The sequence below is a fragment of the Nerophis lumbriciformis genome, linkage group LG14, assembly GCF_033978685.3.
Source record: "Nerophis lumbriciformis linkage group LG14, RoL_Nlum_v2.1, whole genome shotgun sequence".
NCBI lineage: Eukaryota > Metazoa > Chordata > Actinopteri > Syngnathiformes > Syngnathidae > Nerophis > Nerophis lumbriciformis.
In genome coordinates, this window is record NC_084561.2 from 41966574 (window position 1) to 41990750 (window position 24177).

The window sequence follows — 24177 nt, forward strand, 5'->3', positions numbered from 1 at the left end:
TAACTTACAAACAATTATTCTAACAGTTAACTACAATGTTTTACACCTTTTTCAGGCTACAAGACAAAGTTCAAGAGACAATTGAGGCTCTGCGTCTGGCAGGAATCAAAGTTTGGGTGCTGACAGGCGACAAACACGAGACTGCAGTCAGCGTCAGTCTGTCTTGTGGTCACTTCCACAGAACCATGAACACCCTGGAGCTCCTTCAGCAACGTTCTGACAATGAGTGCGCTGAGCAACTCCGTAGGCTGGCGAGAAGGTAAACTGTCTTCTTTCTTTTAAACATTCAAATATTATTTCTTCAAATTCTGGTTAATGTACTAGTGATAATCATTTTGAACCGTTTTAATCAACTTTTCTAAATGGATTTCCAGGATAAAAGAGGACCATGTCATACAGCATGGATTGGTTGTGGATGGCGCCAGTTTATCCTTAGCATTGAGGGAACATGAGAAGCTCTTTATGGAAGTTTGTAAAAACTGTTCAGCTGTGCTTTGCTGCCGCATGGCCCCACTGCAGAAAGCAAAGGTACCAACCTTTTTGTGTACAGTATATGTAAAGAGGGAACTGCACTTTTAATTTTTTTTATTTTGCTTATCGTTCACAATCATTATGAAAGACACGACGATCGATGTTATTAGGTCCCGCACGGCCCATTGCAAAAGGACTCCCTTCGGGAGTCCTTATGCAATGGGACATAAGGACCTATTGAATTTGTAAGGTTTTATTCTTTATTATTATTATTATTCTTCCGCAACTTTGCGCTGTAATTTGACCCCCTTAGCATACTTCAAAACTCACCAAATTTTACACACACATCAGTAATATACGGCAAAACTTTTTATCAAAACACCAAACCCCAAAACTCAAAATTGCGCTCTACCGCCCCCTAGGAAAAAAAAAAACTAGACTGCCTGTAACTCTCACTAGGAAGGTCGAAGAGACATGAAACAAAAACCTTTATGTAGGTCTGACTTAGACCTAGATTTCATAATAGTATATTCTCGGGCAAAAATCAACAGGAAGTTGGCAATTCCCCCTTCAAGACAAAAAAGTACTAAAAACAGTCACTTTTGCCTCTTTGAGCTGCAATTTGACCCCCTTAACATGCTTCAAAACTCACCAAACTGAATGCACACATCAGGACTATCAAAAATTGTGATCTAATAAAAAAAACCTAACCCCAAATCTCAAAATTGGCTCTAGAGCAATTTTTTAATAAAACGGAGAAAAAACTGCTCCTCGGAAGAAAAAATTACAAAACTGCCTGTAACTCCGACTGGGAAGGTCGGAGAGACATGAAACAAACACCTCTATGTAGGTCTCACTTAGACCTACATTTCATAAATTGACAACCCCCAGCAAAAATCTACAGGAAGTTTGCTATTCCCCCTTCAAAACAACATTTTTGTAAAAACCCATCACCTTTCTTTAAACATTATCTCCTCTGAGCGCGTTTGTCGTTTCGGCTTCAAACTAACACAGGAGAGAGATTGAACCAATCAACTTTTCTAAATTGATTTCCAGGATAAAAGAGGACCATGTCATACAGCATGGATTGGTTGTGGATGGCGCCAGTTTATCCTTAGCATTGAGGGAATATGAGAAGCTCTTTATGATTCTTCTGATTAAAAGTTATCGAAAGAGTTTTGATCCCTGCTCCGGTTTTGATTTTATGAGCCTTCAAAGGACCGCTGCGCTGATGCTGCTGCGCTGCTGTTTTTTTCATGATGGCTGCTTAAAAGCAGGAAGCACCAGCGTGCCCACACAATGCAGACAAGGTAGGTACACTAGACAAAAGTATTGGGACAATTCGGACTAAAAGTAGAGAAAAGTATTGGGACACTTATTACTACCACTGGACAAAAGTATTGGGACACTTAGAACGAAATCTGGACAAAAGTATTGGGACACTTGGGACTACAACTTGACAAAAGTATTGGGACACTTATGACTACCACTGGACAAAAGTATTGGGACACTTATGACGAAAACTGGACAAAAGTATTGGGACACTTACACTGGACAAAAGTATTGGGACACTTAGGACTACAACTTGACAAAAGTATTGGGACACTTAGGACTACCACTGAACAAAAGTATTGGGACACTTCGGACTAAAAGTAGACAAAAGTATTGGGACACTTAGGACTACCACTGGACAAAAGTTTTGGGACACTTACACTGGACAAAAGTATTGGGACACTTACACTGGACAAAAGTATTGGGACACTTAGGACTACCACTGGACAAAAGTCTTGGGACACTTACACTGGACAAAAGTATTGGGACACTTACGCCTAAACTTGACAAAAGTATTGGGACACTTAGGACTACAACTGGACAAAAGTATTGGGACACTTCGGACTACCACTTAACAAAAGTATTGGGACACTTAGGACTAAAACTGGACAAAAGTATTGGGACACTTAGGACTACCACTGGAAAAAAGTATTGGGACACCTACACTGGACAAATGTATTGGGACACTTGGGACTACAACTTGACAAAAGTATTGGGACACGTACTACTAAAACTGGACAAAAGTCTTGGGACACTTAGGACTAACACCTGCCAAATTTGCTGGCCCGACCAACGCTGCTTGCAGCTTTAATTTATTTTGTATTTTTTGCATTCTAAATATTAAATAAATGCGTTTAAAAGTCTGCTTACAATGGAGCCTATGGGAGCCGCGCAATTCCGCCTACAAAGCCCTTAAAAAAACATCCAAACACCTGCATTGATGTAAGTATATTTGTTATGTAGTAACAGGCACATTTATAATAACATAAAATATTTACGCATTTTGCTCATTTTAAGCATACACAATTCATTTCAAAAACGCATCATGACGATTAGAGATGTTCGGTAATATCGGATATTGGAAATTATCGGTTTCGGTTTCAAAAAGTGAAATGTATTACTTTTTTAAACGCCGCTGTACGGAGTGGTACACGGACGTAGGGAGAAGTACAGAGCGCCAATAAACCTTAAAGGCACTGCCTTTTGCGTGCCGGCCCAATCACATAATATCTACGGCTTTTCACACACACAAGTAAATGCAAGGCATACTTGGTCAACAGCCATACAGGTCACACTGAGGGTGGCCGTATAAACAACTTTAACACTGTTACAAATATGCGCCACACACCAAACAAGATTGACAAACACATTTCGGGAGAACATCCGCACCGTGACACAACAGAACAAATACCCAGAAGCCCTTGCAGCACTAACTCTTCCGGGACGCTACAATATACACCCCCCCTAGCTAAATACTGAAATTCCACGACATAGTGAATTTGCAAACAGCTAAAATTATACACAAAGCAAACTATAACCTGCTAGCCGAGAATGTACAACAATTCTTCTCACAAAAAGAGGAGACATATAATCTTAGAGAAAAATGTAATTTAAAACATTTGTATGCACGTACAACACTTAAGACCTTCAGTATATCTGTATGTGGAATGATGGAATGGATTAAGCAAAGAAATCAAACAATGTACTAATATGATCCACTTCAAGAAGCTCTTCAAACTTAAAGTGTTTACAAAGTACAAAGAAGAAAAACTATGATAAACATTATGAATTTATCTGAACCTTACATTCATTTTCAAAATAATCTTGCTCATCTTGCTATATGAAATGTAACTTACCTTAACGAGTATTATTTATTTATTTATTTATTTTTATTGTGATTACTTATGGAGTATATTGTGAATAAATTGAGAACAGGAAGTGAACAAAAGTTTTAGCAACTGCTACGTAAAGGAAAAGGGGATTAGATAAGCTCTGCTTCTTTCTACTCCTTTTCGAACATGTTGAAAAGAGAAACTGGAAATTGTGATGTATCATGTTGTATGCATGCATGTTCCAAATAAACTCAAACTCAACTCAACATTAGGCCAAATTCCAGAAAAAGTGCAGTTCCCCTTTAATGTTGTATTTTAATTCTATCATCATAATTATACACAATTTGTGCGATAAATATGCTTTCTTATTTCTTTTGTGAGCATTATATTGTCGATATAAATCTAGTGGTATAGAGGAGGGAGCAGTGAGACTGTTGTATGCAGAGCTCTCAGTGAAAAGTGCTTAATGAGAGTTTCTTGAAGGTCCATATGGACGATGAAGCCATTAGTACTCTACCTGGGAGGGACTACATCTGTGCAAAGGAGGATATTTATAGTTGCCTGGTTGTAACATCGGCTCACACCTTGTCTAACACTCACACGCACTTCCACACATATCTTAAATGATCAAATCATTCCTAACACAGGTTTTGCAAATGTTGCATTGTAAACCTGTCATTTGCAGATGAAGTACAATCTATATATTGGTATTAAGTCAAATGTTATGGTTACTACACTGTATCGCGTAATACAACGGACAACCTGAAGTATGATACATTGATTACCGAAACATTTTCCATCCATCCATCCATCTTCTTCCGCTTATCCGAGATCAGGTCGCGGGGGCAGCAGCCTAAGCAGGGAAGCCCAGACTTTCCTCTCCCCAACCACTTGGTCCAGATCAGGGGTCGGCAACCCAGAATGTTGAAAGAGCCATATTGGACCAAAAATACAAAAACAAATCTGTCTGGAGCCGCAAAAAAATTAAAAGCCATATTACATACAGATAGTGTGTCATGAGATATAAATTGAATTAAGAGGACTTAAAGGAAACTAAATGAGCTCAAATATAGCTACAAACGAGGCATTATGATGCAATATGTACATATAGCTAGCCTAAATAGCATGTTAGCATCGATTAGCTTGCAGTCATGCAGTGACCAAATATGTCCGATTAGCACTCCACACAAGTCAATAACATCAACAAAACTCACCTTTGTGCATTCATGCACAACGTTAAAAGTTTGGTGGACAAAATGAGACAGAAAAAGAAGTGGCATAAAACACGTCCTAGAAAGTCGGAGAAAGTTATACATGTAAACAAACTAGGGTGAGTTCAAGGACGGCCAAAATTAGTAGGACAAAACAGCGCTCGCCAAATACTCGAATCAGTGAAGCATGTTTAATATAAACAGTGGGATTTATAACAATTAGGGAGGTTTGTGTCATGTTTGTCCTCCTACAGAAACCATATTAAAACAAAAAATGTTTTTTTTTTTCCATCATCTTTTTCCATTTTTCATACATCTTTGAAAAAGCTTCAGGGAGCCACTAGGGTGGCGCTAAAGAGCCGCATGCGGCTCTAAAGCCGCGGGTTGCCGACCCCTAGTCCAGATCCTCCCGGGGGATCCCGAGGCGTTCCCAGGCCAGCCGGGAGACATAGTCTTCCCAACGTGTCCTGCCGGTCGTTCGTGCCCTAAACACCTCCCTAGGGAGGCGTTCGGGTGGCATCCTGACCAGATGCCCGAACCACCTCATCTGGCTCCTCTCCATCTGGAGGAGCAGCGGCTTTACTTTGAGCTCCTCCCGGATGACAGAGCTTCTCACCCTATCTGTAAGGGAGAGCCCCGCCACCCGGCTGAGGAAACTCATTTCGGCCGCTTGTACCCGTGATCTTGTCCTTTCGGTCATAACCCAAAGCTCATGACCATAGGTGAGGATGGGAACGTAGATCGACCGGTAAATTGAGAGCTTTGCCTTCCGGCTCAGCTCCTTCTTCACCACAACGGATCGATACAGCGTCCGCATTACTGAAGACGTCGCACCGATCCGCCTGTCGATCTCACCATCCACTCTTCCCTCACTCGTGAACAAGACTCTGAGGTACTTGAACTCCTCCACTTGGGGCAAAGTCTCCTCCCCAACCCGGAGATGGCACTCCACCCTTTTCCGGGCGAGAACCATGGACTCGGACTTGGAGGTGATGATTCTCATCCCATTCGCTTCACACTCGGCTGCGAACCGATCCAGTGAGAGCTGAAGATCCTGGCCAGATGAAGCCATCAGGACCACATCATCTGCAAAAAGCAGAGACCTAATCCTGCAGCCACCAAACCAGATCCCCTCAACGCCTTGACTGCGCCTAGAAATTCTGTCCATAAAAGTTATGAACAGAATGGGTGACAAAGGGCAGCCTTGGCGAAGTCCAACTCTCACTGGAAACGGGTCCGACTTACTGCCGGCAATGCGGACCAAGCTTTGACACTGATCATACAGGGAGCGGACTGCCACAATCAAACAGTCCGTTACCCCATACTCTCTGAGCACTCCCCACAGGACTTCCCGGGGTACACGGTCGAATGCCTTCTCCAAGTCCACAAAGCACATGTAGACTGGTTGGGCAAACTCCCACACACCCTCAAGGACCCTGCCGAGAGTATAGAGCTGGTCCACAGTTCCACGACCAGGACGAAAACCACACTGTTCCTCCTGAATCCAAGGTTCGACTATCCGGCGTAGCCTCCTCTCCAGTACACCTGAATAGACCTTACCGGGAAGGAAGTCCATGTTTAGTCAATCAGAATATCAACATTTTTTAGAAAATATTTCTTATATAAAGTCAGAAAGAAATATATTTCTTTTAAAGTATTATCCTACTTTAAATGAGTAGTTAAGGTCAGAAGTTTAAAAACCATTCAGAGTTCTACAAATTCCCAGCAACTAACAATAATAATGAAACTGGATTGTCTCTGTTATGTGCTAAAACTGTCTTGTCTTGTGTGAATAAAACCGGTAAAATCTGATTATGTAAGTCATGCTGTGTTTTGTCCATCCAGGTGGTGCGTCTTTTCAAAAGCTCTCCAGAGAAACCAATCACCTTAGCTGTTGGAGATGGAGCCAATGATGTCAGTATGATTCAGGAAGCCCATGTTGGCATAGGTATAAACCATGTATACACCTGTACACTCTCTGCTGTCGCCCTGTAATGAAATGCCCTTGTTTTTGTTGTTTTTTATTCCTTTAATGTGTGTGTTTGTGGTTACAGGAATTATGGGAAAAGAAGGACGCCAGGCCGTGAGAAACAGTGACTATGCAATTGCCAGATTCAGGTTTCTGGCGAAACTACTGTTGGTCCACGGTCACTTCTACTACATTCGAATATCCACACTTGTACAATACTTTTTCTATAAAGTAAGTTTTACAAATCATGCCCAAAAAATATTTTAGATTTATTATGAACAGGATTAGAAGTGAAGCAATGTATCATTGTGTTTTTTTATAATATATATTTTTTTTTTCTTCATATAAGCAGAATTGTTTTCAGAAAGTCTATTCCATACATGTTTTGACTTTGGAATCAGCATGCCACACACTAATGCAATACTGCATTCCATTTTCGTAATTGTAATACAATGTTATAACATCTCTTTCTTTACTTTTTTCTTATAGAATGTGTGTTTTATCACACCCCAGTTTTTATACCAGTTCTTCTGTCTGTTTTCACAACAAGTAAGTCTCTTTGCTCTTAACTGTTGTTATTGTTGACTGTACGTTTGCCTTTTTGAGGTTTGAATGATTGATTGAGACTTTTATTAGTAGATTGCACAGTACAGTACATATAGCAGGGGTGTATAATGTAGCCCGGAAGAGTTAGGGCTGCATGGGATTCTGGGTATTTGTTCTGTTGTGTTTATGTTGTGTTACACATATACTTATTGACCACTAATTGGTAACACCCGAATAAGTTTTTCAACTTGTTTAAGTCAGGGTCCACGTTAATCAATTCATGGTATAAATATATACTATCAGCATAATACAGTCATCACACAAGTTAATCACCAGAGTACATACATTGAATTATTTACATTTACAATCCAGGAGGTGGGATGTGGAGGAGGTTGGGGTGGGGGGGTTGGGTTTGGTTGCTATCAGCACTTCAGTCATCAACAATTATATCATCTGAGAAATGGACATTGAAACAGTGTAGATCTGACTTGGTAAGATATGTACAGCGAGCAATGAACATAGTGAGCTCAGAAAGCATAAGAACAAGTATATACATTTGATTATTTACATGTGATTATTAACAATCCGGGGAGGTGGGATGTGGTGGGGGGAGGGTGTTAGTCTCGGGTTGTAGTTGCCTGGAGTGGTGTTCTTTTAGTGCTGTTTTGAAGGAGGATAGAGATGCACTTTCTTTTACACCTGTTGGGAGTGCATTCCATATTGATGTGGCATAGAAGGAGAATGAGTTAAGACCTCTGTTAGATCGGAATCTGGGTTTAAAGGGGAACATTATCACCAGACCTATGTAAGCGTCAATATATACCTTGATGTTGCAGAAAAAAGACCATATCTTTTTTTAACCGATTTCCGAACTCTAAATGGGTGAATTTTGGCGAATTAAACGCCTTTCTATTATTCGCTCTCGGAGCGATGATGTCACAACGGGAAGCAATCCGCCATTTTCTTAAACACATTACAAACACCGAGTCAAATCAGCTCTGTTATTTTCCGTTTTTTCGACTGTTTTCCGTACCTTGGAGACATCATGCCTCGTCGGTGTGTTGTCGGAGGGTGTAACAACACGAACAGGGACGGATTCAAGTTGCACCAGTGGCCCAAAGATGCCAAAGTGGCAAGAAATTGGACGTTTGTTCCGCACACTTTACCGACGAAAGCTATGCTACGACAGAGATGGCAAGAATGTGTGGATATCCTGCGACACTCAAAGCAGATGCATTTCCAACGATAAAGTCAAAGAAATCTGCCGCCAGACCCCCAGGAAAAGAGTGCGGATGAGGGTATATCCATCCATCCATCCATCCATCTTCTTCCGCTTATCCGAGGTCGGGTCGCGGGGGCAGCAGCCTAAGCAGGGAAGCCCAGACTTCCCTCTCCCCAGCCACTTCGTCCAGCTCTTCCTGTGGGACCCCGAGGCGTTCCCAGGCCAGCCGGGAGACATAGTCTTCCCAACGTGTCCTGGGTCTTCCCCGCGGCCTCCTACCGGTCGGACGTGCCCTAAACACCTCCCTAGGGAGGCGTTCGGGTGGCATCCTGACCAGATGCCCGAACCACCTCATCTGGCTCCTCTCGATGTGGAGGAGCAGCGGCTTTACTTTGAGCTCCTCCCGGATGGCAGAGCTTCTCACCCTATCTCTAAGGGAGAGCCCCGCCACCCGGCGGAGGAAACTCATTTCGGCCGCTTGTACCCGTGATCTTGTCCTTTCGGTCATAACCCAAAGCTCATGACCATAGGTGAGGATGGGAACGTAGATCGACCGGTAAATTGAGAGCTTTGCCTTCCGGCTCCACCCTTTTCCGGGCGAGAACCATGGACTCGGACTTGGAGGTGCTGATTCTCATCCCAGTCGCTTCACACTCAGCTGCGAACCGATCCAGTGAGAGCTGAAGATCCTGGCCAGATGAAGCCATCAGGACCACATCATCTGCAAAAAGCAGAGACCTAATCCTGCAGCCACCAAACCAGATCCCCTCAACGCCTTGACTGCGCCTAGAAATTCTGTCCATAAAAGTTATGAACAGAATGGGTGACAAAGGGCAGCCTTGGCGGAGTCCAACCCTCACTGGAAACGTGTCCGACTTACTACCGGCAATGCGGACCAAGCTCTGGCACTGATCATACAGGGAGCGGACTGCCACAATCAGACAGTCCGATACCCTGTACTCTCTGAGCACTCCCCACAGGACTTCCCGAGGGACACGGTCGAATGCCTTCTCCAAGTCCACAAAACACATGTAGACTGGTTGGGCAAACTCCTATGCACCCTCAAGGACCCTGCCGAGAGTATAGAGCTGGTCCACAGTTCCACGACCAGGACGAAAACCACACTGGGTATATCTACAGAATATATTAATTGATGAAAACTGGGCTGTCTGCACTCTCAAAGTGCATGTTGTTGCCAAATGTATTTCATATGCTGTAAACCTAGTTCATAGTTGTTAGTTTCCTTTAATGCCAAACAAACACATACCAATCGTTGGTTAGAAGGCGATCGCCGAATTCGTCCTCGCTTTCTCCCGTGTCGCTGGCTGTCGTGTCGTTTTCGTCGGTTTCGCTTGCATACGGTTCAAACCGATATGGCTCAATAGCTTCAGTTTCTTCTTCAATTTCGTTTTCGCTACCTGCCTCCACACTACAACCATCCGTTTCAATACATGCGTAATCTGTTGAATCGCTTAAGCCGCTGAAATACGGATCTGAATCCGAGCTAATGTCGCTATAAACTTGCTGTTCTATCCGCCATGTTTGTTTGTATTAGCATCACTATGTGACGTCACAGGAAAATGGACGGGTGTATATAACGATGGTTAAAATCAGGCACTTTGAAGCTTTTTTTAGGGTTATTGCGTGATGGGTAAAATTTTTAAAAAAACTTTGAAAAATAAAATAAGCTACTGGGAACTGTTTTTTAATGGTTTTAACCCTTCTGAAATTGTGATAATGTTCCCCTTTAACGTGGTTTGTGGAGCTCCCCCTGGTGTTGTGGTTATGACGGTCGTTTACGTTATGGAAGTAGTTTGACATGTACTTCGGTATCAGGGAGGTGTGGCGAGTTTTATAGACTAGGCTCAGTGCAAGTTGTTTTACTCTGTCCTCCACCCTGAGCCAGCCCACTTTGGAGAAGTGGGTAGGAGTGAGGTGTGATCTGGGGTGGAGGTCTAGAAGTAACATGACTAGCTTGTTCTGGGATGTTTGGAGTCTAGATTTGAGGGTTTTGGAGGTGCTGGGTTACAAAATATCTTACAATTACACTCAAGATTCTTAAACCCTCATTGTAATTTCTATCAATTTTTAAAGTTGATACCGTTGCAATAATTTGTGAGAATCAATCAATTAAAAATCATTGTTATTTCACAATGGGTGTCAAATAATTAAAAGTGCAACTATAAAAGCTGCAAAGTTCAAGACATTGCTGAGCATTTCGAGTTAAGGTTGATTGCTTTTTTTGTTTTATGTTTTGCAACAATGTATACCAAAACTGCATCAATATCTGTTAAAATAATTAGAGATGTCCGATAATATCGGACTGCCGATATTATCGGCCGATAAATGCTTTAAAATGTAATATCGGAAATTATCGGTATCAGTTTCAAAAAGTAAAATGTATGACTTTTCAAAACACCGCTGTACGGAGTGGTACACGGACGTAGGGAGAAATACAGAGCAGTTGCGTTTCCCAGTTATACTTGCCAAATGTTCCGATTTTCCCGGGAGACTCACGAATTTCAGTGCCCCTACCGATAATCTCCCGGGGCAACCATTCTCTTGAATTTCTCCCGATTTCCACCCAGACAACAATATTGGGGGCAGTGCCTTAAAGGCACTGCCTTTGCGTGCCGGCCCAATCACATAATATCTACGGCTTTTCACACACATAAGTGAATGCCATGCATACTTGGTCAACAGCCATACAGGTCACACTGAGGGTGGCCGTATAAACAACTTTAACACTGTTACGAATATGCGCCACACTGTGAACCCACACCAAACAAGAATGACAAACACATTTCGGGAGAACATCCGCACCGTAACACAACATAAACACAACAGAACAAATACCCAGAACCCCTTGCAGCACTAACTCTTTTGGGACGCTGCAATATACACCCCCCCGCTACCCCCTACCTCCCCACACCTCAACCTCCTCACGCTCTCTCAGGGAGAGCATGTCCCAAATTCCAAGCTGCTGTATTGAGGCATGTTAAAAAAAATAATGCACTTTGTGACTTCAATAATAAATATGGCAGTGCCATGTTGGCATTTTTTTTACATAACTTGAGTTGATTTATTTTGGAAAACCTTGTTACATTGTTTAATGCAGGGGTGCTCACACTTTTTCTGCAGGCAAGCTACTTTTCAATTGATCAAGTCGTGGGGATCTACCTCATTCATATATATAATTTACATTTACTTATTTATGAAATATATGTATTTGTTAACAAGTTAAAGGTGTTTAATGATAATGCAAGCATGTTTAACACATATAGTTAATATTGTTAAAAAATTAAAGGTGTTTAATGATAATACAAGTATGTTTAATACATATACGGTAGTTAATATTGTTAACAAGTTAAAGGTGTTTAATGATAATACAAGCATGTTTAACACATAGTTAATATTGTTCAAAAATTAAAGGTGTTTAATGATAATACAAGAATGTTTAATACATATAGTTAATATTGTTAACAACTTAAAGGTGTTTAAAGATAATACAAGCATGTTTAACACATATAGTTAATATTGTTAACAAGTTAAAGGTGTTTAAAGATAATACAAGCATGTTTAACACATATAGATTCCTTTCTTTCATGAAGACAAGAATATAAGTTGGTGTATTACCTGATTCTGATGACTTGCATTGATAGGAATCAGACAGTGGTGCTGATAAGGTCCGCATTTTCGAATGGAGGAGAAAAAAAGTCCTCCTTTCTGTCCAATACCACATGAAAGTGGTTGGTTTTTGGCATCTTATTTGTCCAGCTTCCGTACTCCTTTGTATACACTTTACAAGAAATACATTGTCGGCAAACTCCGTAGCTTGCTAGCTTGTGCACGCCAGCTTTCTGAGACTCTTATTTTGGTAGCGCAACTGTGCAACTGTGCAGTCGGTCTTTGGCGTTTTGACGACAGGTACGGCGCCAGAGTCTGTTGAAATAAAGTGTTTCTCGCCTAGTCGGTAATTTTAATGAGCTGGCAGCAGCCAGCGTCATCTCAGAAGACCCTCGGGTGCCGTGAATGTCAATCAAGTGACGAAAGTGACGTCATAGTGAAGATTTATGATCGCTCATTTTTAGGACTATTTTTTTAATGCCTGGCTGGTGATCGACTGACACACCCTCCGAGATCGACCGGTAGCTCGCGATCGACGTAATGAGCACCCCTGGTTTAATGCATCCAGCCCGGGGCATCACAACAAAATTAGGCATAATAATGTGTTAATTCCACGACTGTATATATCTGTATCAGTTGATATCAGAATCGGTAATTAAGAGTTGAACAATATCTTATATCGGCAAAAAAGCCATTATCGGACATCTCTAGTTGAAATTGTTTTAAAACTGCTGCTCTGGTTATCATTTGTCATCCGTTTAATGAAATGCCTTCTCTCTTTTAGACTCTGTATGACAGTGTTTATCTGACACTGTACAACATCTGCTTTACCTCACTGCCCATCCTGGTGTACAGTCTGTTTGAACAGCTCGTTCATCCACATGTCCTGCAGACTAAACCAGGCCTGTACAGGTGAGATAATATATTACATTCTGTTAAATCTCGTCAACTACGTTTAAAAGTAGCAATGTTGTTCTAATAAAGCATTTCCATTTGGTATGTTTGAAGGTGATGTGTTCCTATGCTTCTTTCAGAGACATCAGCAGGAACTCGCTATTGTCTTTCCGAACGTTCCTCTATTGGACTGTCTTGGGCTTCTGTCATGCTTTCGTCTTCTTCTTTGGATCCTACATACTGATGGGGGAAGACACCACACTTATGGGCAACGGGCAGGTGCGTGTGTTCAAGTACAGGTGTGATTTGTTCGTCACATCTCAAAAGTAAAATAAAAAAAACAATCCAGCAACTACCGGGAGGGCTTTCTTCTTATGGCGTTGCTTGACAGCTAAATCTTGAATTAGAGTAAATGCATGAGTCTTGATTGGTTATCTGGTTAGTAGCTGGTTGTCTGCATGTCTTTTTGCATTGTCTCACTACACTAAACCCGCTATTTCCTCGCCAAACTGTGTTTTGTCTATCAATGCTTTTACTGTGTCATGCAGGAGGTGACATGTTTGCTTTGTTGTTTATATCACTTGTTAGGGCCCGCATGGCCCATTGCATAAGGACTCCCAAAGGGAGTCCTTATGCAATGGGACATAAGGACCTATTGTTTTTCTAAGGTTTTTAGGGCCCGCAATGGCCCATTGCAAAAGGACTCCCACAGGGAGTCCTTATGCAATGGGACATAAGGACCTATTGAATTTCTAAGGTTTTATTATTCTTTCTTTCTTTCTTTCTTTCTTTCTTCTTCCGCCGCCTCTTTGAGCACTAATTTGACCCACTTAACATGCTTCAAAACTCACCATATTTGACCCACACATCAGGACCTGCGAAAATTGTCTTTTAATAAAATAACCAAACCGCAAAAATCAAAATTGCGCTCTAGCGCCCCCTAGGAAAAAAAAAAAAAACAGACTGCCTGTAACTCCCACTAGGAAGGTCGGAGAGACATGAAACAAAAACCTCTATGTAGGTCTGACTTAGACCTAGTTCTCATAATTGTACATCCTCGGGCTAAAATCAACAGGAAGTTGGCAATTCCCCCTTCAAGACAAAAAAGTACTAAAAACAGTCACTTTTGCCTCTTTGAGCTGTAATTTGACCCCCTTAACATGCTTCAAAACTCACCGAACTGAACACACACATCAGGACTGGCTAAAACTGTGATCTAATGAAAAAACCTAACCCCAAATCTAAAAATTGTGCTCTACAGCAATTGTTTAATAAAACGAACAAAAAACTGCTCCTCGGATGAAAAATCGGACAAAACTGCCTGTAACTCCCACTGGGAAGGTCGGAGAGACATGAAACGAAAACCTCTCCGTAGGTCTCACTTAGACCTACATTTCATAAATTGACAACCCCCAGCAAAAATATACAGGAAGTTTGCTATTCCCCCTTCAACACAACATTTTTGTAAAAACCCGTCACCTTTCTTCAAACATTATCTCCTCTGAGCGCGTTTGTTGTTTCGGCTTCAAACTAACACAGGAGAGAGATTGAACCCTTCTGATTAAAAGTTGGTGAAAGAGTTGTGATACCTGCTCCGGTTTTGATTTTATGACCCTTCAAAGACCCGCTGCGCTGATGCTCCTGCGGTGCTGTTTTTTTAAGATGGCTGCTCAAAAGCAGGAAGCACCAACGTGCCCACACAATGCAGACAAGGTAGGTACACTAGACAAAAGTCTTGGGACACTTCAGACTACAAGTACACAAAAGTATTGGGACACTTAGGACTAGCACCTGCCAAATACGCGGGCCCGAACAACGCTGCTTGCAGCTTTAATTATTATTATTATTCCGCCGCCTCTTTGAGCACTAATTTGACCTGCTTCAAAACTCACCATATTTGACCCAGACATCAGGACCTGCGAAAATTGTCTTTTAATAAAAAAACCAAACCCCAAAACTCAAAATTGCGCTCTAGCGCCCCCTAGGGAAAAAAAAACTAGACTGCCTGTAACTCCCACTAGAAAGGTCGGAGAGACATGAAACAAAATTCTTTATGTAGGTCTGACTTACACCTACATTTCATAATTGTACATCATCAGGCAGATATCAACAGGAAGTTGGCAATTCCCCCTTCAAGACAAAAAAGTACTAAAAACAGTCACTTTTGCCTCTTTGAGCTGTAATTTGACCCCTTTAACATGCTTCAAAACTCACCAAACTGAACACACACATCAGGACTGGCTAAAATTGTGAACTAATGAAAAAACCTAACCCCAAATCTAAAAATTGTGCTCTACCGCAATTTTTTAATAAAACGCAGAAAAAACTGCTCCTCGGAAGAAAAAAATGACAACATTGCCTGTGACTCCCACTGGGAAAGTCGGAGAGACATGAAACAAAAACCTCTATGTAGGTCTCACGTAGACCTACATTTCATAGATTGACAACCCTCAGCAAAAATCAACAGGAAATTTGCAATTTCCCCTTCAAAACTAAATTTGTTTATAAACCGGTCACTTCTCTTCAAACATTATCTCCTCTGAGCGCGTTTGTCGTTTCGGCTTCAAACTAACACAGGGGAGAGATTGAACCCTTCCAAATAAAAGTTATCGAAATAATTTTTCTAACTGCTCCGGTTTTGATTTTATGAGCCTTCAAAGAACCGCTGCGCTGATGCTGCTGCGCTGCTGTTTTCTCAAGATGGCTGCTTAAAAGCAGGAAGCACCAGCGTGCCCACACAATGCAGACAAGGTAGGTACACTAGACAAAAGTATTGGGACACTTCGGACTAAAAGTAGACAAAAGTATTGGGACACTTATGACTACCACTGGACAAAAGTATTGGGACATTTAGGCCGAAAACTGGACAAAAGTATTGAGATACTTGGGACTAAAACTTGACAAAAGTATTGGGACACTTAGGACTAGCACCTGCCAAATACGCGGGCCCGACCAATGCTGCTTGCAGCTTTAATTTTAATTTAATTTTGCATGTTGCATGTGTTATTGTCTAACCTCCTGTATTCGCTTCTATTACTGACCTTCTTGCTTCACTTTTCTTCCCATCTTTCATTGATTTCTCTTTCTTCTTCTGCTCTCACGATGTGCATGTTTTCAGATCTTGCGAGCTAACAGGCAGCTGGTAAGCATCAGCTCCACATTTGTAAGAATCTCTGCACGGCGGGGGCCAGTCAATTTGGAGATGATATGAAGATGATTAAGAATATTGTTGTTGACAAAGACGAATACATTAAAATTTAATTTGAGCAGCAAGTAGCAATAGTGAATTAAGGCTGAGCACAGGGCGTAGTTACTGTCTCTGCTCTCGTTATGATGCTGCATATAAAGATTAGATTGTGGCCAATTGTATTGTAACACAAGATTACAGTCCCCCGACGTTGTATTGCAGAGTCACAATGGCAGGCCACAAACGAACCATATTAATTAGGCACGATAAGTTTGGTTCATGGAAAAGGGAGGAAAACATTTAGCTGTTTAAATATGCAAATGTATGACAATAGTTTGCTTCGCCACCCACAATAGACATCAATTAATGCTGTGGAAACGTATGTGTGGGATGTGGAATATTGTTAAAAGTGGAGATGTCCGATAATGGCTTTTTTGCCGATATTGTCCAACTCTTAATTACCAATACCGATATCAACCGATACCGATATACCATACTTGCCAACCTTGAGACCTCCGATTTCGGGAGGTGGGGGGAGGGGGGTGGGGTGGGACGGGGGCGTGGTTGGGGCCGTGGCTAAAAGGGGAGGAGTATATTTACAGCTAGAATTCACCAAGTCAAGTATTTCATAGATATATCAGAGGTGTTCAGCATGGTTAGAAAAATAGTGACAGAGAATAGAACAAGGATGGACAATTCAACCCCTAACTCAACAATGAGTAGAGGAGTGTTATGTGTGTGTATATGTGTAAATAAATGAACACTGAAATTCAAGTATTTATTTTATATATATATATATATATATATATATATATATATATATATATATATATATATATATATATATATATATATATATATATATATATATATATATATATATATATATATATATATGTATATATATGTATGTATATATATATATATATATATATATATATATATACGTATATATATAATTCACTGAACGTCAAGTATTTCTTATATATATATATATATATATATATATATATATAAAGAAATACTTGACGTTCAGTGAATTATATATATATATATATATATATATATATATATATATATATACGTATATATATATATGTATTTTATTATATATATATATATATATATATATATAAAATAAATACTTGAATTTCAGTGTTCATTTATTTACACATATACACACACATAACACTCCTCTACTCATTGTTGAGTTAGGGGTTGAATTGTCCATCCTTGTTCTATTCTCTGTCACTATTTTTCTAACCATGCTGAACACCTCTGATGATGCATTCTGTGTGGCACGCACAAAAGTGCTCTCATCAAATGCACTAAATGGCAGTATTGTCCTGTTTAAGAGTGTCGCAACATTGCTGTTTACGGCAGACGAACTGCTTTACGGTATACAAAAAAGTGACTGCTGTTGCTGTGTGTTGTTGCCGCGCTGGGAGGACGTTAATGAAACTACCTAACAATAAACCCACATAAGAAACCAAGAACTCGCCCTCCATCATTCTACAGTTATAACGTTATTGGGCAGGTATACTGTTTATATTGTGGGTTAGCGGACTCAGGTCCTCATGGACCTGAGTCTGCCTGAATTTCGGGAGATTTTCGGGAGAAAATTTGTCCCGGGAGGTTTTCGGGAGAGGCGCTGAATTTCGGGAGTCTCCCGGAAAATCCGGGAGGGTTGGCAAGTATGCGATATACACAGTTGTGGAATTAACACATTATTATGCCTAATTTTGTTGTGATGCCCCGCTGGATGCATTAAACAATGTAACATGGTTTTCCAAAATAAGAGAACAACTTCAACTCAAGTTATGGAAAAAAAAGTGCCAACATGGCACTGCCATATTTATTATTGAAGTCACAAAATGCATTATTTTTTTTAACATGCCTCAAAACAGCAGCTTGGAATTTGGGACATGCTCTCCCTGAGATAATCCTGATACCCACTACAACTATGGGAAATACTATACTTTGACTTTCACAAAGTGCATTATTTGAAGGCACACAGCTTCAGTCCAGAGTAGGGATGTCCCGATCCAGGTTTTTGCACTTCCGATCCGATACCGATATTGTTTTTGCATTTCCGATCCGATACCGATACTGACCGATACCGTTACTGGCCTATCCGAGCATGTATTAAAGTTTAAAGTTATTTAGCCTACTTAGTTGTCAGAATCATGTTGAAAAGGGTTTTAGTACTCTTGATAACAACTAGCCAGCTGAATTAGGGGAGTTTGAATAATACACAATGGTTGGTAACAAGAAACTGACCTGTTTATTCAAGGATAAACACAAAATAGACAAAATTATACATGACAAACAGAAATGGCATCATTGAACTAGGGCTGGGCGATATGGCCTTTTTTGAATATTGCGATATTTTAAGGCCATATTGCGATACACGATATATATCTCGATATTTTGCCTTAGCCTTGAATGAACACTTGATGCATATAATCACAGCAGTATGATGATTCTATGTGTTTTGATTGATTGATTGAGACTTTTATTAGTAGGTTGCACAGTGAAGTACATATTCCGTACAATTGACCACTAAATGGTAACACCCCAATACGTTTTTCAACTTGTTTAAGTCGGGGTCCACTTAAATTGATTCATGATGCAGATATATACTATCAGATATATACTATCATCATAATACAGTCATCACACAAGATAATCACATTGAATTATTTACATTATTTATAATCCAGGGTGTGGAGGGGGGCGCCGGATGTAAGTGTCAAAAAGACAGCCAAAAGAGTTTGATATGAGAATAAATCTAAAGTTAAAATATAGGGTAGAAATGCACCCATTTGCAGGAAATGTAGTCTTGATTTTCAAAATTTTCTTTCAATTCTTGCATGTCTACATTAAAACATTCTTCTTCATACTGCATTAATATATGCTACTTTTAAACTTTCATGCAGAGAAGGAAATCACAACTAAAAAAATCACTAATTTTTTCATACGGTGTTGATGTGGAAATTTTTGCCTCGGCATTTTGATGGTGTGGGCGTGTGGCACCGAATGGAGATAAGCGTCTCAACAGACGTTACAATATTTGAACAATGATGACGAAAACTGTTTTCTCTGTCGTGTCCGTGTGTCGAAAATTGTTATGCGCTTATTTTTTTATTTGATTTTGTGCGTGGAATAGATTTGCTATGCGCAGAGGACGCTTAAACAGTGCGCAATTGCACAGGCGAGCACCTTTGAGGGAGCGTTGCTCGCACGGCTGCGCTAGCATCACAGCTAACGTTAGCCATGCTGCTACCTCTCTGCTGGGAGAGGACGTATACGTATGTGACGTATGACGTGACAGTATGTGACGTGTGTAAGAAGGTGCGCTTGCTGTCTGTGAGAGGGAGACACAGGAAAGAGTGAGAAGAGTCTGTCGTGTAATGCCAGCAGCTAAAAGCAACTGCGTGAGAATCCACAGACCTGTGGATGTGTTGAAGGTGTGCTGGAAAATGCGGAACGTAAATTAGGGAGCAGCAGAAAAGTGGAATGTATTATTTAAATCGGTGCGTTGGAAAACACGGACCGGAGTTTTTTTTTAAACTGGATCTGGATCGGCATTTTCCCATGCCTTGCCGATACGCATTTTTTGGCAAATATCGGCAGCCGATCCGATCCAAATATCGGATCGGGACATCCCTAGTCCAGAGTATACTAGAGTAATAAAGTAAACAATAACATAGTCCTCCTTTAGTGCAAGACTGCCTGGCATACTGTATAACAGGAAATTATAAACTGGGCTCAATCTGCCCTGCTCTCACGTATTTGTATGAGTAACACAAATGTGCTGCAAGCTAGTGGTGAGTGAAGTGGCCTAGCAGTCAGCCACAGCTTCTGAAATGCTATAGGAAGACGTCTAGGTTCCTCCTCGCATAACCAACTTTTTGCAGTCATTGCAAATTGCCAGTTTTTTATCCATCAGACACACTTTAAAATAATCCCAAACCATTGACATGGTGTCGTTAGTCAGTCACCGAGCGAGCTGGCTTGTTAGCCACGGCTACAGCACCGGCAACAACACACTCTTGTTGTTGTTATGCTCCGCGCACGGCGGTTTGATGAGGTTATCAAGCGTCGCCAGTAAACCTCTCATGCTGAAGTCGACAACTCATGTTTTGTGTTTGGGAGAGGGGAGAGGGGAGGGGCTGCTGACTTGGAGACGCAACTGCTCTGTACTTATCGCTCCATACAGCGGCGTTTTAAAAAAAGTCATTAATTTTACTTTTTGAAACCGATACCGATAATTTCCGATATTACATTTCAAAGCATTTATCGGCCGATAATATCGGGCATCTCTAGTTAAAAGTGAAATCCATTTGCATATTCATTAATATCCCATCCTCTTGAGAGTCATTTGTGTGTGCGTGTGGGGTTCATTTACTGTCAATAAGACCAAACTCTCTTAATGGAAATACACGTGTGCACACACACACACACAAGTCAAGATACGTATTACACTCCCAGTGCTTTTTGTCTTTTCTTTTATTACTACATTATATCAAAACACAGACACACATATTGGCGAATGGTGGGTCGAGACCAGTCGAGTTTCGGGAGAACACACTGCAAAAAGTCAGTGTTCAAAAACAATACAAAAATTAGGGGTATTTTATTTGAACTAAGCAAAATTATCCACCAATAGAACAAGAAAATTCGGCTTGTCAAGACTTTCCAAAACAAGTAAAACTAGCTAACCCCAATGGGCCCAAAAATACCTTTAAAATAAGTATATTCTCACTAATAACAAGTGCACTTTTCTTGGTAGAAAAAAAAAGGACTTTTTGCTCAATATGTTGAAAAATATGAAGTAAATGCTAGTGCCATTATCTTGACATAATGATATGCGCTCGGCATCATGATTTTTTTTTTCATGCTTGAAGTAAGAAATTATGACTTTAAAAAAGTAGTTTTATACTTGTGAGTGTTGATGACACAGCTTTGCAACACTTGATATTCTAGTTTCAAGCATGTTTTACTCAATATAGGTCATCAAATCTCAGCAACAAGCTGTAATATCTTACTGAGATCATTTAAGACCAAAACACTTAAAACAAGTAAAACACTCTAACATAAAATCAGCTTAGTGAGAAGAATTATCTTATCAGACAGAAAATAAGCAAATATCACCCTTATTTGAGATAGTTCATCTTACTTAGATTTCTGTTTTTGCAGTGCAGGAATTGTTTCTGATTCCTGACTGGAATAAAGTTGACTAATATGTTATCATTGTGGTAATAGTTTGCAGTAATACGAAACTATAATGCATTATACTGAAAGCTGTTTATAGTTTATTTTCACGGGAGTTACGTTCCAGACCCCCCTGTGGTAGGTTGATTTCCAAGAAGGAACACTATTTTTTTTTTATTGTGATTTAAATGAATATTGTATCAATTTAAAGTCATTATAAACCCTGCACATGCTGTTATTAACCCATAAAGTACACTCATAAATAGAGATGTCCGATAATATCGGACTGCCGATATTATCGGCCGATAAATGCTTTAAAATGTAATATCGGAAATTATCGGTATCGGTTACAAAAAGTTAAATGTATGACTTTTTACAGAGCAGTTGCGTCTCCCAGTCATACTTGGGCGGCATGGCATAGTGGGTAGAGCAACCGTGCCAGAAACCTGAGGGTTGCAGGTTCGTTCCCCGCCTCTTACCATCCAAAAAAATCGCTGCCGTTGTGTCCTTGGGCGGGACACTTCACCCTTTGCCCCCGGTGCCACTCACACCGGTGAATTGAATGATGAATGATAGGTGGTGGTCGGAGGGGCCGTTGGCGCAAATTGCAGCCACGCTTCCGTCAGTCTACCCCAGGGCAGCTGTGGCTATGAAAGTAGCTTACCACCACCAGGTGTGAATGATTGATGGGTTCTACATGTAAAGCGACTTTGGGTACTTAGAAAAGCGCTATATAAATCCCAGTTATTATTATTATTATTATTATTATTATGCTTGCCAACCCTCCCGATTTTCCCGGGAGACTCCCGAACTTCAGTGTGCCCCTCCCGAAAATCTCCCGGAGTAACCATTCTCCCGAATTTCTCCCGATTTCCACCCAGACAACAATATTGGGGGGCGTGTTTTAAAGGGGAACATTATCACCAGACCTATGTACGGTAAGCGTCAATATATAGCTTGATGTTGCAGAAAAAAGACCATATATTTTTTTATCCGATTTCCGAACTCTAAATGGGTGAATTTTGGCGAATTAAACGCCTTTCTATTATTCGCTCTCGGAGCAATGACGTCACAATGTGACGTCGCATCGGGAAGCAATCCGCCATTTTCTCAAACACCGAGTCAAAACAGCTATGTTATTTTCCGTTTTTTCGACTGTTTTCCGTACCTTGGAGACGTCATGCCTCGTCGGTGTGTTGTCGGAGGGTGTAACAACACGAACAGGGACGGATTCAAGTTGCACCAGTGGCCCAAAGATGCGAAAGTGGCAAGAAATTGGACGTTTGTTCCGCACACTTTACCGACGAAAGCTATGCTACGACAGAGATGGCAAGAATGTGTGGATATCCTGCGACACTCAAAGCAGATGCATTTCCAACGATAAAGTCAAAGAAATCTGCCGCCAGACCCCCATTGAATCTGCCGTAGTGTGTGAGTAATTCAGGGACAAAGGACCTCGCTAGCACGGCAAGCAATGGCGGCAGTTTGTGCCCGCAGACGAGCGAGCTAAACCCCCTATCGACCCTAGCTTCCCTGGCCTGCTGACATCAACTCCAAAACTGGACAGATCAGCTTTCAGGAAAAGAGCGCGGATGAGGGTATGTCTACAGAATATATTATCCATCCATCCATCCATCTTCTTCCGCTTATCCGAGGTCGGGTCGCGGGGGCAGCAGCCTAAGCAGGGAAGCCCAGACTTTCCTCTCCCCAGCCACTTCGTCCAGCTCTTCCCGGGGGATCCCGAGGCGTTCCCAGGCCAGCCGGGAGACATAGTCTTCCCAACGTGTCCTGGGTCTTCCCCGTGGCCTCCTACCGGTTGGACGTGCCCTAAACACCTCCCTAGGGAGGCGTTCGGGTGGCATCCTGACCAGATGCCCGAACCACCTCATCTGGCTCCTCTCGATGTGGAGGAGCAGCGGCTTTACTTTGAGCTCCCCCCGGATGGCAGAGCTTCTCACCCTATCTCTAAGGGAGAGACCCGCCACCCGGCGGAGGAAACTCATTTCGGCCGCTTGTACCCGTGATCTTGTCCTTTCGGTCATAACCCAAAGCTCATGACCATAGGTGAGGATGGGAACATAGATCGACCGGTAAATTGAGAGCTTTGCCTTCCGGCTCAGCTCCTTCTTCACCACAACGGATCGATACAGCGTCCGCATTACTGAAGACGCCGCACCGATCCGCCTGTCGATCTCACGATCCACTCTTCCCCCACTCGTGAACAAGACTCCTAGGTACTTGAACTCCTCCACTTGGGGCAGAGTCTCCTCCCCAACCCGGAGATGGCACTCCACCCTTTTCCGGGCGAGAACCATGGACTCGGACTTGGAGGTGCTGATTCTCATCCCAGTCGCTTCACACTCAGCTGCGAACCGATCCAGTGAGAGCTGAAGATCCTGGCCAGATGAAGCCATCAGGACCACATCATCCGCAAAAAGCAGAGACCTAATCCTGCAGCCACCAAACCGGATCCCCTCAACGCCTTGACTGCGCCTAGAATTATGTCCATAAAAGTTATGAACAGAATGGGTGACAAAGGGCAGCCTTGGCGGAGTCCAACCCTCACTGGAAACGTGTCCGACCTACTGCCGGCAATGCGGACCAAGCTCTGGCACTGATCATACAGGGAGCGGACTGCCACAATCAGACAGTCCGATACCCCATACTCT

General features: G+C 41.6%; 1 protein-coding gene across 4 annotated transcripts in view; it reads left to right on the top strand.

Annotated features, from left to right (window-relative positions):
* The window catches only part of atp11b (ATPase phospholipid transporting 11B), a 183507-nt gene that overhangs the window by 88771 nt on the left and 70559 nt on the right, over positions 1 to 24177 (top strand). For 3 of the 4 annotated variants that reach the window (XR_009816853.2, XR_009816854.2, XM_061975516.2), the window contains exons 19-26: positions 56 to 259; positions 375 to 528; positions 6692 to 6794; positions 6901 to 7046; positions 7305 to 7364; positions 12995 to 13122; positions 13245 to 13383; positions 16223 to 16246. Coding sequence is in view for 2 of the 4 variants with exons in the window: in XM_061975516.2 (XP_061831500.1) it covers positions 56 to 259; positions 375 to 528; positions 6692 to 6794; positions 6901 to 7046; positions 7305 to 7364; positions 12995 to 13122; positions 13245 to 13383; positions 16223 to 16246 (958 nt within the window). In the remaining 2 variants the exon portion in view is untranslated. The remainder of the gene's footprint in view (positions 1 to 55; positions 260 to 374; positions 529 to 6691; positions 6795 to 6900; positions 7047 to 7304; positions 7365 to 12994; positions 13123 to 13244; positions 13384 to 16222; positions 16247 to 24177) is intronic. The other variant, XM_061975517.2, reaches the window with a different exon arrangement.